Here is a 15,124-nt window from a genome sequence, read left to right as displayed (position 1 = left end):
TCTGCTCTCCCTGCTCTAGGGCCAAGAGTGTATCCCTTCCTGCAGGAGGCATGTATTTGTACAACCCCCCCCTCCCAGTGTTTTTCCAGGATCCCATGGGCTCTTAAGGAGACCTCATAGGCAGCCAGCCACTTGGCGATGTCAACCCCCGTACTGTAGCTGGCGACTACATCATTGGTTAGGTAAGGCCTGGGTTCCCTGGTCAAATCCTTTGATTTGCTGCCACCATTTGGAGAATTGGAGGTTGCTATCTGCAGGGCCTTGAGATCTAGCTCCCTAAGTTTCAACTCGTGAGCCATCCTCTGCTCCTCCCTCTCCTTTTCCAACCTAGCTAACTCCCACTTTAGCTGTCTTTTTTCCCTCCTGTCCACTAGTTCAGCTTCGGTTAAGCTTCCTCCGGAGACACTGCTGCCCTCCCTTGAACAGGTCCTAGGTCCTGGTAGTAGGTTCCCCATCTCAGGTTGGAACAATCCATCTACCCCTATGACCGTGTCCCGGTCCGTCCCCTCTTCCTCCTCCTTCCCCTCTCCATGGGCTGCCACCCACGCTCTCAAACTGGTCTGGAGATCCCCCTTCTTAGCACCACGCTTAAAAAACACTCCCATCTTCTGGCAAAAGTCTCTAAGCTGGGCTGTAGTATAGGTCTCAAGTTCCTCCAGAGCAAATTCCATTTTGCTAATGAGAGATATCGGGACTGCCACTCGGGAGGAATTGGTTCAAAGGGCAATTTGAAGCTACCTCCACCCACCACCAGGAGTAAATTTGGAAAAAGCAAAAGAACTAATTAGGAAGTCCGCCAGGAGAAAACTCCAGGTGTAGGCCTATGGAGTACACTAGGTTACTATAGAGTGGACGCAAACACAGTTCTCATCCCACCGCTAGACACCAAACATGTTGGACCTGGGGTTACCAGTCTACATAGGGTAGCTTGGCACAAGGTAGGTAGGCTCAATCCAAAGGTACATATGTTAAGTTTGCGTCACCCTTTAGTAACTCAGCGTCCATCCATTCAAAAATAACACCACACCAGCTTTAGAAAAATACGATTCACTTTATAAATTCTCTTTGTAGTTTTTGTTTCTTAGCAGTATTTAGATTCTACTCATTAAATAGCTCCGCATTTGATTATTAGCACAGACACATTTTCACATAGGAATAACTACACATTACATTAAGCATTTCCACCTTTTTCTTATTCGTACACTGTGCTTTGTCCCTTATGTTACACTCATACACTAGAACTTAATTCAGCCACCTCTCAGCAGTTCAAAATTCCAGCAATTATTTTTACATTACAATGCACTTGTTTCAGTTTCTTGTCACGGAGTTTACACCTTAAGCTTCAATTCTTATCTTTCTCTAACTCTCCACCCTTGGCTTACCCCACCTTGACTTCATGTTAGCGGGGACGTCAACATTATTTGATGGAAAAATACCATAGTCAGCAGTTCACAGTTGCTTACAGTTTTTCAAGACTAGGCTTCAATGTTCTAAAAGGTGTATTACAATCTCAGGTTATGATGTTCCCACCTTACTTGTTTTCTGGCCTGCGCACGTATAGGGAGAGTTCCCAGCCTCTTTTTTTTTTTACCAGGTTTTCGCCCCACCGGCCACACTACCAGAAGTCTTAAGGCTCACAGCGTCAATCCGGGGATTGTAAGGGATTCCCCTGGCCAATTACGCTTATTGTATGCAACTAACAGCCATTGACAATAGTCCTGGCTTGCAGGAGGTGTAATGTTACTTGTTGTATTATATAACTGGAAGCAAACAGACAGAAGCAGCAAAATACAAGTTGGTCGGAACAATGTTAAGCAGAGATTTCTAATTTACGTGTTTTAAGCCACACCCCTTTGAGAGACGCTCAGTTTTCCGTCCCACTTAAGCCCTGCATAGGATAACACTTAAAAATAAGAAATTCCACAAGGAACTACTTCTGGAGGAGATCACTTTTGGAATGTATCATGTTGCAGGGGCATTTCTGGGAGTGGCAAGGTATGGAACAAGAAATTCCAGATGGCAAGAAACACAGAGGCTCTTTGGGGCTAAGTATGTACCTGGACAACAGCAATTCAATTAGTAAGACACTTTATTGGCCCTACACTATACAAGAGCCAGTCAACCAACTCACTGCTGCATGACGCATTCCCACAAGCCACCCAAAATAAAGACATGTTCCACATTTCACTGACAAACTAGGTAAGCTTGGTACACCGATGACAAAGGAGGAGATGATATAACAAGGGTTGAACTGAACAGCATACTTTTTTTACCTCCTCTTTCACAAGAATTTGACACTGTGACCTCATAGTCTACAAACAATCGCCTTGAAATGCTTGTATTAATATCGAATGACGGTGGAACGTGTTAAATGTACAAACGTCATGATACGCTTTGTATTTAATCACAAAATACAATGGCTTGGTTACCCGAAAACCCAGCGCTCTCTGCAGCTTTTTACATTGGTTTAAAACCCCCACCTTAATCGTGTGGCTTTCGACTGCGAATGGCACGACAGACCACTATGAGAAGAAATAACGAAATACACCATCCCCCAAGCAGCACCTTACATTGACAGCGCGTGCAGGGGTTCACAAGTTAATTTCTAATTTGGAGATATCACGAGGGGTAGGAAGCACTGTCGAAACGGATATCGGACTAGGCTCTTTATAAAGAAACAGAAAGCGGGCAGCACACTAGGCTGCACTATGACATCATAAATAAGTTTATGGACGTGTATATGCCATAATAGTGTCCACTCTAAGATGGCTCTCCCTTTGACGAAAAGCCAGGCTGTCCTCGTCACGTTTAGAGTCCCTCCGCTCTCAGTTACTCTGGCTGCATTGTTAAGATGCCTACGTCAAGGTGAGCTATACTACTATGTAAATATGAAGAGTATGCGATTGGAATAGGTACACTTTGCCATGAGAAGAAAATACCGCTATTGGCATTCGAAATGTTTAGTGTGGGGCGGCTTATATGTACATACGCTTGAAATGTTTACATCCAGCAACCCTGTTAAAACAAGCGCGGTACCGCAAAGTCAGCAGCATGTTTATTTTCGCATTGTGCTTTCACAAGCATGATGCAAAAATAAAGACGCTGCTGACTTTGCCAAAGTCGAATGTGAAGAAAATAAGGCGTACCAACTAATGAAGGAGTGTGTGTACTGCCGCTGTTAAAAGATACAATCCTGGTGGGCGGTCCAAAAGGAGACAAGGCGGCAACAAGGAGGGACTAAGAAGCCTCCTTTACAATCAGTAGCCAGCGTTTTGCATGGGAGATGACGCTACCCAATTAAAAAGATGGGCGGGCTTCAACTCCGCCTCTGAGAGCTTCTGTATCCGTATTGATTCCAAGAAGCCCTGGTATGACGAGACAGCGCGCATGCACTGCTTTCGCCAGCTGTCTCGAGACCTAAACAGAGAAGAGATCTGATATCTCATACCCTGTACCGGCCAGATTCCAGATTACAGTCCTGATCGGACTTCCTGTGACCTGATTGGTTTAGGACTCCCACAAATAATTCTCTACTAGCATTCCTTAAGCATGAAGTTCAATGGCTCAGACACCTTTAAGTTCACTCATTAGGCACTCTTTAAATGTTGTACACAGGATTTCTTTTCATCTTAGTCATCTTGAAGAAGTCACAATGCAAAAATGGTTATTTGCGCACTGTTATGAAGGGCAATTAAATGAATGCTTACATTTATTTGCCGTTAAGCATGGCAGTTACAAGATAAAAATGGCTGTTGCCCTCAGTGGAAAAACAGGAGACCCTCTTGTTTCATGGGCTCTCTGTATGAATACACATTCCAGATAAAGCAGTCTGCTACAGAATATACATGGTCAGGTAGATGAGGATTGTGGCCACCTCAGTACATTCTATGAAGGGGACAACTGCAGAGAAACTCACAAGGGAAGATTCTGCTTCCACTTTGGCAGTCCAACCATAGACTTAGAATGGTTATGGAATGAGGTGTGTTGCTGACACAAATTAAAGGACTTGGAAACAAGACAAAGACCTATATGAGCCAAGTCACTGTTGGTGCTTTCAGAGGGTTGGGCTATGCTGCATTTTTCTTCATGCTACGGACATGCCTATATACCTTGCTGTTGCTTACCTTGCCTAAGAGGAAGCTTCCATTAAGCCAAAAAGGTCCAAAGGTGCAGTCATAGCACCTTGAAACTATTGTTATCATTCACTGGAGGACAGACTCGAACATCTCCAAGGGCAGGTGAGTTGAGTGGTGCTTTTTCCTGGTGAACATTTCCTTCCTGCACTGAGTTTTGATTTGTTCCCTATTGGCCCTACTACCAGGCAGCTCAAGAGGTGCCCGAGTGGTTGAGGGTTTCTACACTATAACTCTTAGGCACTGGGGGTTGCTTCTCCATGCCCTCAAATACCAGTATTTATCAGAGGCCACCTTCATCCTCTCTGAATGGTAAATAATGACCTAGGGGGATACCACGCGATGAGATATGGTAATTTTAAGGATGCAAGACTACCCGACCATAAACCAGGAGACTTTTTTTAAGTGTATCCCCAATCAATTACTGGCCACCAACAGTGCATAGTATGTATAGCTATGTGTATGCATTACCATTTTACTATGCAGTGTACCTTTTTCCATTTGTAAAATAAGTATATTTTGAGGTATCAGTGTTTACTTTAGAAAGGCTCAACTCTAGTTGTACTATGTCCAGACAACCCAATGCCATCTTCCGTAAGCTACATCTGAACTGCCATCTCATGTTTACCTGGATGGTGGTTTACTATAACAATATCTCCTCAGGTGAGTGAAGGTGTCCGTTAGCAAGGAACACCTCCACTGACCTTTAATAGGGCCTGGCTATTTCTATGACTGCACATATAATAGCTTTACCACTAATTACACTTAATGTCGTATTGGCTCCAACAGAAAACATTCATCAGATGGTAAAAATAACTGTGCAGCAGAGGAAAGCCTCCCACCGACAGACCCAATAAACTACCACCTCTACTGACCTCACCACTCACTAATTCCTGCATTCCAGTCCTGATCCCCAGGGGTCGCATCCCTATCTTTTAAGCAGATGAAGACCAAAGTAGAGCGGGCGAGGCTAGCAGAGGCAGAGTGTGAAGCTGTCTCAGAGATAAGCTGCAACCGGAGAGGAAAAGAAAAAGGGGAGTCAGCGCTAACCTGGGGTAAATGACCGTACCCACTAACTTTTAACGGACTGCTTTAATAGCCAGATTTACAAACATACTATTACTAAACAAATATGAATGATAAGCATGCAGCTGAAGAGTGTACGCATTTTTGGGCAACGATTTAGCTGTATTTTAATTTTAGGCAATTTCTTATGAAGTGGTTAGTGTTAAAATGAAGTCAACCCTTCCATAATCATAAAAAGGGATAAACCAACGGCAACATAAAACTATTTTAGTTAACACAGCTTTTGAAATAGAACACCTATAAGAGAGCTAGTCATTACAACCTATCCAGTAAAGAACACTTAAGTATACAACCCTTTTTTAAATACAAACTATATCCACAGTCTGACAATACTGTACCTCTATAAACTTGCTTAAGGTTGCGTTTGTTGGGTTGTGTGTGATGAGGAATCGCATGTTCTTGTAGGTAATTTCCACGGGTGCTGGGCGATTCATTCGAGCCATATTTCAAATTTAGTTTAAAAAAAAAAAGTTTTTTTTTAAAAAGTCCAAGATTAGGTAAAGAATTAAAAAAAAATCTAAAGGGAATAATTATGCAAGGAAACTGAAGCTTCCGTCACTACTCCACGTTGAATTTGCAATGCTTGCAAGTAAGATGTTGAAACAATGGGAAGTGAAATGGACTTCCTAGCGAGAAGCAAACATTCTTCTGTCCAGTAATACTGAGACAAGAAAGGCAGTGCACTGGGATTTACCCCATCCAGGTCCTTTCTGAGGTGCCCAGCCGAAGCCCAGCAAGCTCTTCTGATCCAGCTTCACTGCTTTTAGGGGGGCTTCTTGGTGGAGTAGTAATGAATTTCTACAGTTCACTTGTCTGCATAGAGGTCATGCTGTGCCTGGCAGTAGTCTCCACTGCCCTTCAGAAACTCCATAAATGTGTGACCAAGTACACCACAGAACTGCTGCGAAAGACAAAATTACAAAGGTTTTAACCAAATATTCACATTTAAGTGTCAACATTTAAAAGAAGCAGTTTAATGCTGTTCATGTAGCTCTTACGGCAGTGGTTAATTATCAACTTAAATATCATTAAATTTGATTTCTGCTTCTTCTCATGATCATTCTAAATTATATTATTTCCCTAGCAGGTAAAGTTCACACTGTTTAGATTAACCTTGCAGTTCGGCTAGGAGCATGAAATTAGAAGGCTACTGATTTTTCAATATAAATACAGGCAGAAAACAGTATCGGGAGTTAAACTGGGTAACAGTTCTCTAAATACAGGTATATTTTAACAGACTTGTATATGCGAATATTTACCCTTGAATGTAGTGTTTGGCAATATTGGCTACTTACTTTGCTACAACCAAGTAGGAGTGCATGTTTATCAGTTAAATAAATGGGGAATATACCATGTTATCACTCGATTGGTTCTTAAAATAAATTTGGATAGATACCAATAAGATGGATAAAAAAATAAAGCTGGATAAATACAGACGGAAAGGTTTAAAAACAAATACCATATCCTACAAACCCAAGGCAGAATATAATCCATAGCAAGCCTCAAAATTGTAGCACTTATTCCTTGCGGTCACAATACGAGACCACATAGAGGGTTCTACGTAAATGGTATACGTGTAATCATGTGCAGTATGAAACATTGCTCCTCCCCCCACCCATCAGAGGTTTAAGCAACAGAGAAGTCTCCAATGGCATGAATTTCAAAAGACACGAAAGCAGGGAAAACAATATTCTGTCATTTCCCATTTTAGCTTGCACAGATCATTTCGCACACATCACAACTCACAGCATCCGCAATACCCAAAAACAACCGTTTGCAAACAGCACAGACAACACAAAAACATGGCGAGTTACGTTGTGTGCGATCATCACAGTAACTTATTAATTGCAGTGGTTTTACACGTTCGAATCACACCTTTAGCTCAGGCCCTTTTGATGCCAGGTGGCCCGCCACCAGCAAGCCACCGGTGGCAGTCCGCCCAAAATCGCAGACATTGGGTGGGAAAGACCACTGGCCCCCCCCGACAGGCTCAAGGAGCCCACTGGACAGTAATCCCTAAAAATGAAGGTGGTGCCTGCGCAGGCACGGTCGTAGGTATTATGATGTCCATTTCTCACAGCCTTTTAATGGCGGTCCCACTGCCAAAAGATGTTGAAAAGGGACTCCGGGGGCACCTAGCAGAGCCCCCGTCACCGACGGGTCGCCACTATGTGGCCAGGGGGGCACATGTGGTGCCCCACTCCCTAAACGTTCATGCACGGTTTGTTAGGCACCACAATCAATCAAGCAATGCATTTATATAGCGCACTACTCACCCGGAGGGTCTCAAGGTGCTGGGGGGGAGGGGGTCCGCTACTGCTCGAACAGCCAGGTCTTGAGCTGCTTCCTGAAGGCAAGGTGGTCCTGGGTCAGGCAGAGGTGGGTCGGGAGGGAGTTCCAAGTCTTGGCGGTCAGGTAGGAGAAGGACCTTCCTCCTGTGGTGGCTCTTCGGATGCGGGGGACGGTGGCGAGGGCGTGGCTGGTCGATCGAAACTGGCGTTTGGGAGCGTAGAAGTTGAGGCGGCTGTTGAGGTATCCTGGGCCTTGGTTGTGTAGGGCTTTGTGTGCGTGGGTGAGGAGCCGGAAGGTGATTCTTTTGTTGACCGGGAGCCAGTGCAGGTCTCAGGTGTCCGGAGATGTGGCTGCGGCGGGGGATGTTCAGGATGAGTCGTGCTGAGGTGTTCTGGATCCGCTGGAGTCTCTTCTGGAGTTTGGCGGTGGTTCCGGCGTAGAGGGAGTTGCCGTAGTCCAGACGGCTGGTGACGAGGGCCTGGGTGACCGTCTTCCTGGTCTCGGTGGGGATCCATCGGAAGATCTTACGTAGCATGCGCAGGATGTTGAAGCATGACTAGGAGACGGTGTTGACTTGTCTGGTCATGGAGAGGGAGGAGTCCAGGATGAAGCCCAGGTTGCGTGCGTGGTCTGTTGGTTTGGGTGCGCTGCCCAGGGCAGGGGGCCACCAGGAGTCGTCCCAGGCGGAGGGTGAGGATCCCAGGATGAGGACTTAAGTCTTGTCCGAGTTCAGTCTCAGGCGGCTGTTCGACATCCATTTGGCTATGTCTGTCATCCCTTCGTGCAGGTTGGCTCTGGCGGTGTCGTTGGTGAGGGAGAGGATCAGCTGGGTGTCGTTGGCTTAGGAGATGATGTTGAGGTTGTGCTGGCGTGCGATGGGGCTCATGTAGACGTTGAAGAGTGTTGGGCTGAGCGAGGAGCCTTGAGGAACGCCGCAGATTACTTCGGTGGCCTCCGATCTGAACGGGGGAGGCGGACTCTGTGTCCTTCCGGCGAGGAAGGAGATGATCCACTCCAGTGCTTTCTCCTGGATTCCGACGTTGCTGAGGCGCTGTACTAGGGTAATGTGGCAGACCGTGTCGAAGGCCGCGGAGAGGTCCAGGAGGATGAGGGCCCCTGTTTCTCCGTTGTCGAGCAGGGCTCGGATGTCATCGGTAGCTGCGGGGTGCATAGATGTTTGCCAAGATGTCATTTAATAATGTGGTACCTTTCTGGGTCGCAGCACAAGCCGTAATAGTAAAACGGTATGTTTGACCGCCTATACAGCAGTCTCATCATAATATGGTGGATGGAGCCACTGACTGGGTGTAGGGCGGCCTCCATCCCGCTGCTGGTTTTCGGGAAATATACACAACCACTAAAAAAAACAGTTAAACTTAAATTATGGCTCACAAGTGCATACACTTTTCTTTCTACATGAAAAAAATGCTAGAGAAATTGAGTGATCAAACCATAGGTAAGATTACTGTTCAACTGCAAAACCATAAAATTCCTTAAATTTGCCACTTATGTTGCACTACTATATATGGGATCACTGGGGACATTACTCAAGTGTTAATATTAAACCATCACTCACAAATTTCTCAAATATAACAGTGACTGAGAGGATTGGCGTCTACCCATGTGACATGTGGGTCACCTAGCCATATGACCATTTGCGGGTGAATGGCTGATGGGTGTTTGGCTGTGTGATGGAGTTCGTTTGGGCATATGTTTGTGATGGTGTATGTGACTATGGCAGTGGACATTTACTGATAGTTCTGCTGACACATGACAGGGGATGGAGCTGTAACTGAAGTTGGCTCGGTCGGTGTTGCATAGTGTATGCAGACAATGATGGAGCTTCTTTTCATTGTGGATGCAAAGCTGTATATTATTGGATGTGTGGCCATGTGATTGTGAGGGCATGCTGTGGCTCACCATACATGATGATAGGTATGTTTGGCCATCTAATGGTGTATGTTTGATGCACGCCCAGTGACAGTTTATTGTGGGTGTGACCATATGATAGGTGCGTGAGAATGTCGACAGTTGCTTGATCGTAATTTTAGTGGGTATGTTAAAAGTGGCAGAGTTGCCATACGACTGTGGATGTATGATAAGATCTAAGATGTCAATTAGGTCCTTTGAGATACTAGTAGAGCTACGTCCAGTGATTAGCAGTGCATCATGGAGGCACAAGTTACATTTCTCCTATTGTGTCAGCACTGGTGAACTTCAGGCGTATTGGAAGTTTAAAATTGAACTACAACATCACTTTAAATGTGTATGTCTGTGAATTACTTATAGTATTTGCAATGGAAATTTGAAAGGAACATTTTTACGAGTAATTACATGCGGGTTAATGGTGGGTATGTTACCATATAATGGATGTGACAGTACGGTTGAGTTGACAAGATGGCCACAGTGGATTCACTTGTATTTGGATCTGTGAACAGCCATCTTGTAAAGGCTTAAAAAACGATACTGCAAAAACCAGAAAAAAGGCAAAAGTAAAAGCCAGCAGGTGCGGTGGGGGAATACAGACCCACTGTGTAAGCAAGTCTGACAAAGAAGGATTCCCTATTCAATAAAACACTAAGGACTAAAATGTTACAGAAAGCTTAACGCGTCCGTAGCTGGGACTTAAAAATATTAACTCTTCTCACTAATGTTTTCCAGCATGGTTTTGTGCAGCTGTTTTTTTTTCTTAGGACAAGTTCTTGATATCCGAAAAGAAGTTACCTAAAACCAATTAAGCAGGGGAGTGCAGCATATTGCAAGTCTCTTCCTAGACTATCAATGTTTTTCCTCTCTTAAAATTGATGTAAGACAACTTCCATAAAAATATATGTGATCTGAAGTCACAGGTTTCCTTGCTCATCAAACAGCATGAATGAATACATGGATGATCAACTTCATATATTAATAAACGTGGTTAATCTTTCCGAGTGGATGCTTCCTAGAGAGCTGAAAACTACTTGGCCACCCACCAATGAAAAAAGTAAGCCTCAACCATAAGGATCCTAATTATCGTCAAATTACAAAATACTGCTTGCATCAAAGAATCCTGTAGGGGGCATTTTTAATGGAAGCAAACAGCCACCTGTTTCATTGTCAATCACACACTAAGCCTAACTAAAAAGTACAAAGAATGTACTAATTGCTTAATACCTATGTAAAGTCTCTGCACGCCCTGTTAGACGCTATGCTAATTTCTATAACTTTGCATCGAACTAGTATTGTAAAGACCCAGTAACACAGAAAGGTGGAAACAGTTTATTTTTGTGGTCAGCATGAGGGGTGGAAGATCGAGAGCATTTTGTGCTTGAACAGCCATAACACATTTCTACTTAGAGGCCCTTATACTGTACATAAAAATTAAAGACTAGCCTGTTTAGTTTCAAGGCATGTGGGTAGGAAATTGTTGTCAAGACAAAAGGCAAAATGGCAAGTTAACTTATGATATAATGACCCTCAACAGTCAAGCCAGTCAGTTGCTACATTCAAATTCCCAGAAGATCTGGTCTGTACTGAAGAAGCATAATGTGGTCATTGGCATAGGTACTGTTGGAGTGACACTAAACCAGGACAATTCCGTGTGCGAGTGCCTCTTGGCCTATTAGCAGAAAACTACTTGTGAAGAAATACTCCAGAACTATTGATATAGCTGGTTCGCCACAAAGGAATCTCATCTCGCCACCCCTCAGTCAGGTTCACTGCCTGTAATGTAGGAGAGAATCAGTTTAAGGCTTGATACTCGCAAATAAGCTGTGGATGGAAGTGACAGAATGTCCTATGACTTCAGATATATAACAGCCGCTCAAGCTAAAACAATAAATCTACGGTTAGACTTGGACAGTTTCCAATCTAAAGGTACAACTTTTTGGAATTCTCTCCTCTTTTGGAGGCGTGAGTCTATATATGCACCAAAATATAGATTACATACATATACAAACACACACACACACACAGTAGCCAGACAATTATGTGATAAAAACTCACTAGCAGAGGGGCAGTCATTAACCTAATTGGGTTTTTAGGTTTGGCACCTGACTGTTTAGTCCACGCCACTACAGTTTAACCTCCAGCAATATTATGCTACAGTTTTTTGCTTCCGCACAAATACATTACCATGTTAACTTGCAATGCATCATTTTAATGTGTGTTTGTGCATCTGTAAACGCAAGTTCACCCCGAAGGGTATCTTAGCGCTGAATAACATTTGTTACTCAAATCAATGGAACTCGTTTCATCGACCTCAAAAGGATGACAGGCTTAGTGGACCCGTGGGAATTCGAACCTGTGACTATGAGGTCAAACACAGGCCCAGATATTGGATAAATTAGTCCATTAAGCCTTCAGACCCAGACAAGGCAAATTTCTCTTAAACCCAGACTACTGGCAGTGCCAATGCACGTTTTAGATGCCAGCAAACCATTATTCCAGGCCAAATCAAAACAGTATTTATAACGCGAGTGTTACAGTTGAATTGTCATGGGAATGACTAAATTCATGCCTGCGAACTAACAGCGATCACTGCTAATACTAAAGTAGTGCTTACTTAAGGTCGGCGAGGGTGGGGGGCTTTTTGTATGCGATGCCTTAAGCAATCTTTTGCAAGGATTTCGGATAAAGCATTCGGATAAAGCATTTGAATAACGTGCGATTCCAAAAGTAAGATTTTAGCCTAGAAAAGTATAAAGAGGTCTAACTGACCAAGGAGTGTGCGTCCACCTAATTTGTTAATGGCACGTAGTTAAAGTCACACATTCAATTCTAAGGAACAAACGGAAGCGCCAGCCTGTGCGGCTTCAATGATATACAAATGCACAAACGTGAGCCTAGAGCCCTGTGCTGTTCTGATGGTGTTTATTAAACCTTGCATTAGCAACCGTGTGCAAGAATGAAGACCCTCTGTGATGGACAGCCAGCTTCTGGTTAACAGCTCATACAGGACAAGTTCTAACTTGTCCACATTTTTTCTAGCCACCCGACTCGGCCCCTTAATCCAGAACTCTGCCCAGTGAACGAGCAGCATGTGAGGCTCAGGTGAGGGGCATGTGACGGGCTCACAGCGGCTCCTTTGTGTGCGGAGGCTGTGAGCGTCCTTAATGCGGCCGCGGTCACTGGGCGAGAGAAGGGGGTGGGGGTCTGGCAACAGGAGTCCGACAAGAACCTTAGGACGGGTACCGGGAAAAGCACAAGAGGGGTACGCTTTAAAATACCAGGCACCCGTGTCCCACAGGGTGCGGCTGGAAACCACCCGGTTATTGGAAACCTCGCGAAAGCAGTGTTGGCCAATCAACACCGGCAGAAAAGATGGCCATTAATATCACACACCCAGGAATGAGGCGAGAATCAGGAAAAATAAACGACTGAGAGGTAGAAAGACCGGGCCTTGTATCGGAAATGCCACTACCATCCATACATGGACACGTCGGTTAGAGGTGAACATTCACTCAGACCACGGAGAGAAAAGGGAGGCTCGGTACTTACAGGGCTATGCTTACTCATTGAAGATCGCGTCCTGATCATACAGACGGTCCCTAGTACTGGGGGTAAGGCGGACTCCAGCGGGGCAGCTGGCGGTGTACCATACAGCAGCGGGAAGACTCGGGGACGCGGCGACGGCGTCAGCTGCACTCTGCCTCCTCCGCGCGCAGACTCCGGACCATGGCAGGATCGAGAACGCGCACGCCCCGCCCCACGCATAAACGTCACAGGCTTTCTATTGTTGTCTGTAAAACGAGATGCGTCACAAACCAACGGACAAATCATGTGGCTGCGTAGGCGGGTCCATAGTCCACGGGCCACCTATACACACGCCTCACGACCCCTCCCAAATTATGGATGTGTCCAGAACGCGCCTGAGCATTGAGTACGTTGGACGTCACGACGCAGCAACCGGTGTGAACCAGTTGCTGTCTGAATCAAAGCGCTAGCTTGGTTGGGAGGGAGAGGCTGTCAGGAGTGTGGTGGGTACGAGGATTCTCTTCATGCGTCACTAATTACGTATTGGCTGTGACGCAGAAGTCGTCTGGAAATGTCAGTAGTGTCCGTCGGTTTTCCTACGGTGCTTAAGGTTCAAGTCATTGACTCATTCAGTTAATTTCACGTGCTGGCAACCAGTGTCCTGCTAAGTGACTTCTGTACCAGCTACCGCGGAGGCGTATTCTTTGCTCCGCTTTAATAATAAGTCCAATTTCTCTCCCAAAAACAATGGTTGTTAGAGATTAGGTTTAATTTATTTTATTTAATGCATTTTTATATAGTACGGACTTTACCCGAAGGTGTCAGAGCTCTGTACAATAGAACCAGTTACGTTACAAGAGAAAAATGTTACAAAATTGAATGTTACAAAAAGAAAAGGGAGACTAGAAGAGGTAGGATAAAACCATGGATGGCAAGAACACAATATCAAACACATCAAGCAAGGGTGGGGAATGTACAAGAAAATATTAGAAATTTACAATGAAGAACGAACTTCCTAGAGGGGGCTGTTCCAGCGCTCCAACAGAAATTCTTTATAAATGATGTCACAATCTACTACCATACTTACTAATCAAACCAGGCCCATAAGTAACAACAGAGCAGCTGAAACATGAGGCGAATGGATCTGATATGTTGTTATTAAACTCTTTTCAATAAACAAGACCAGCTTGTCATTTTAAAAGTTTATTTTAAAATTCTCAAATTTGCATAAACTTTATTAGTTCTTTATTAATATCAAACATTTATTTTTATTAAGTAAGCTTTATTGTATTAATCATTGGCTCAAAATCTGGCAGTTCAATATTGTATGAAATAATGAATTTAAAGAAAACATGACCCTAAACTCTAAGTTAGCTTTCTGACCTGAAAAGGAAAATAATGAATAAACAGTTGAATGCTTACAAGTCCATGGAAAATCGAACAGCACTTCGCCCTCAGGAAACAGTCAGCCCCGATCCCTTCAAGAGGCCAATTTTTATACCCTATATAGTCGTTCAGAAAGTTTTCCGGAACCGATTCGGTAGGAATGCTTTCCTGATGATCTCACCCCTAGGTATAGACCACCTCGGAGGAGAATGAGGAGGAAAATAAGGATGACAATGAGGCACCAGGGAAGGATTCTGCCCAAAGAGTGGCATACTCTATGTTGTCGAGGGTCAGGAGCAGTGTGTCCTCTATCAGTCTGTCCCCATCAGAGCTGGAGGACAGGATGGCTAAGAGGGCTTTAAGATTGCAGCTAGCTATCTTTGCCCTTGAGGAGAAAAAATTTGCATTGACTGCTGAGGAGAAAAAGGCAGCAGCAACCCCTCCACTGGAGAAAAAGAAGTTGACCTTGGCCTTAGAAGAAAAGAAGTTGCTGCTGGACTATGAGAGGATCCAGCTCAAAATGGTCATGAGATGCCCATTGATAGGAGGGCTACACTATTGGTCGTAGATGCAGCTGACCAAGTTAAGTATGTCTTTGTGAAAGAGCCCTTTCCACACAAATTTAGTTAAACCCCAGAATAGTGTTCCCTGAAATTCAGGAATTACCAGAAATAGTCACACCAGTCTCTTGAGGAATTTGTGGATGTGTATAATGAGGCACTGGAGCGTTGGGTGAAAGGAAGTAAAGTAAAGGACTATGATGGCTGTATGAT

At 44.4% G+C, this 15,124-nt stretch overlaps 2 protein-coding genes across 2 annotated transcripts in view; both read right to left on the bottom strand.

Annotated features, from left to right (window-relative positions):
- The window catches only part of PTP4A1 (protein tyrosine phosphatase 4A1), a 47,086-nt gene extending 41,204 nt beyond the window's left edge, over positions 1-5,882 (bottom strand). Inside the window, exon 1 of the mRNA XM_078647998.1 lies at positions 5,558-5,882. Within this exon, the coding sequence (XP_078504124.1) occupies positions 5,558-5,662 (105 nt within the window). The 5' untranslated portion in view covers positions 5,663-5,882. The remainder of the gene's footprint in view (positions 1-5,557) is intronic.
- A 97-nt stretch (positions 5,883-5,979) lies between these two features.
- LOC144762747 (uncharacterized) lies at positions 5,980-13,206 on the bottom strand. The gene is made up of 2 exons (XM_078647999.1): positions 12,990-13,206; positions 5,980-6,120 (listed from the first exon to the last, which is right to left on the bottom strand). The coding sequence occupies exons 1-2, from the start codon at positions 13,203-13,205 to the stop codon at positions 6,025-6,027; spliced, it is 312 nt and encodes a 103-aa protein (XP_078504125.1). The 5' UTR covers position 13,206; the 3' UTR covers positions 5,980-6,024.
- Positions 13,207-15,124: the final 1,918 nt, after the last annotated feature.

The sequence above is a fragment of the Lissotriton helveticus genome, chromosome 6 (assembly GCF_964261635.1).
Source record: "Lissotriton helveticus chromosome 6, aLisHel1.1, whole genome shotgun sequence".
Classification (NCBI taxonomy): domain Eukaryota; kingdom Metazoa; phylum Chordata; class Amphibia; order Caudata; family Salamandridae; genus Lissotriton; species Lissotriton helveticus.
The sequence above is the reverse complement of the archived record's forward strand: the minus strand, read 5'-3'. Positions and strand labels throughout refer to the sequence as shown.

Coding starts and splice junctions, on each gene's coding strand:
- LOC144762747 (XM_078647999.1), bottom strand. CDS start 13,205: ATGCGTGGGGCGGGGCGTGCGCGTTCTCGATCCTGCCATGGTCCGGAG. Junction 6,121..12,989: donor CAATGAGTAAGCATAGCCCT/GTAAGTACCGAG, acceptor TGTCTTTCGCAG/CAGTTCTGTGGTGTACTTGG.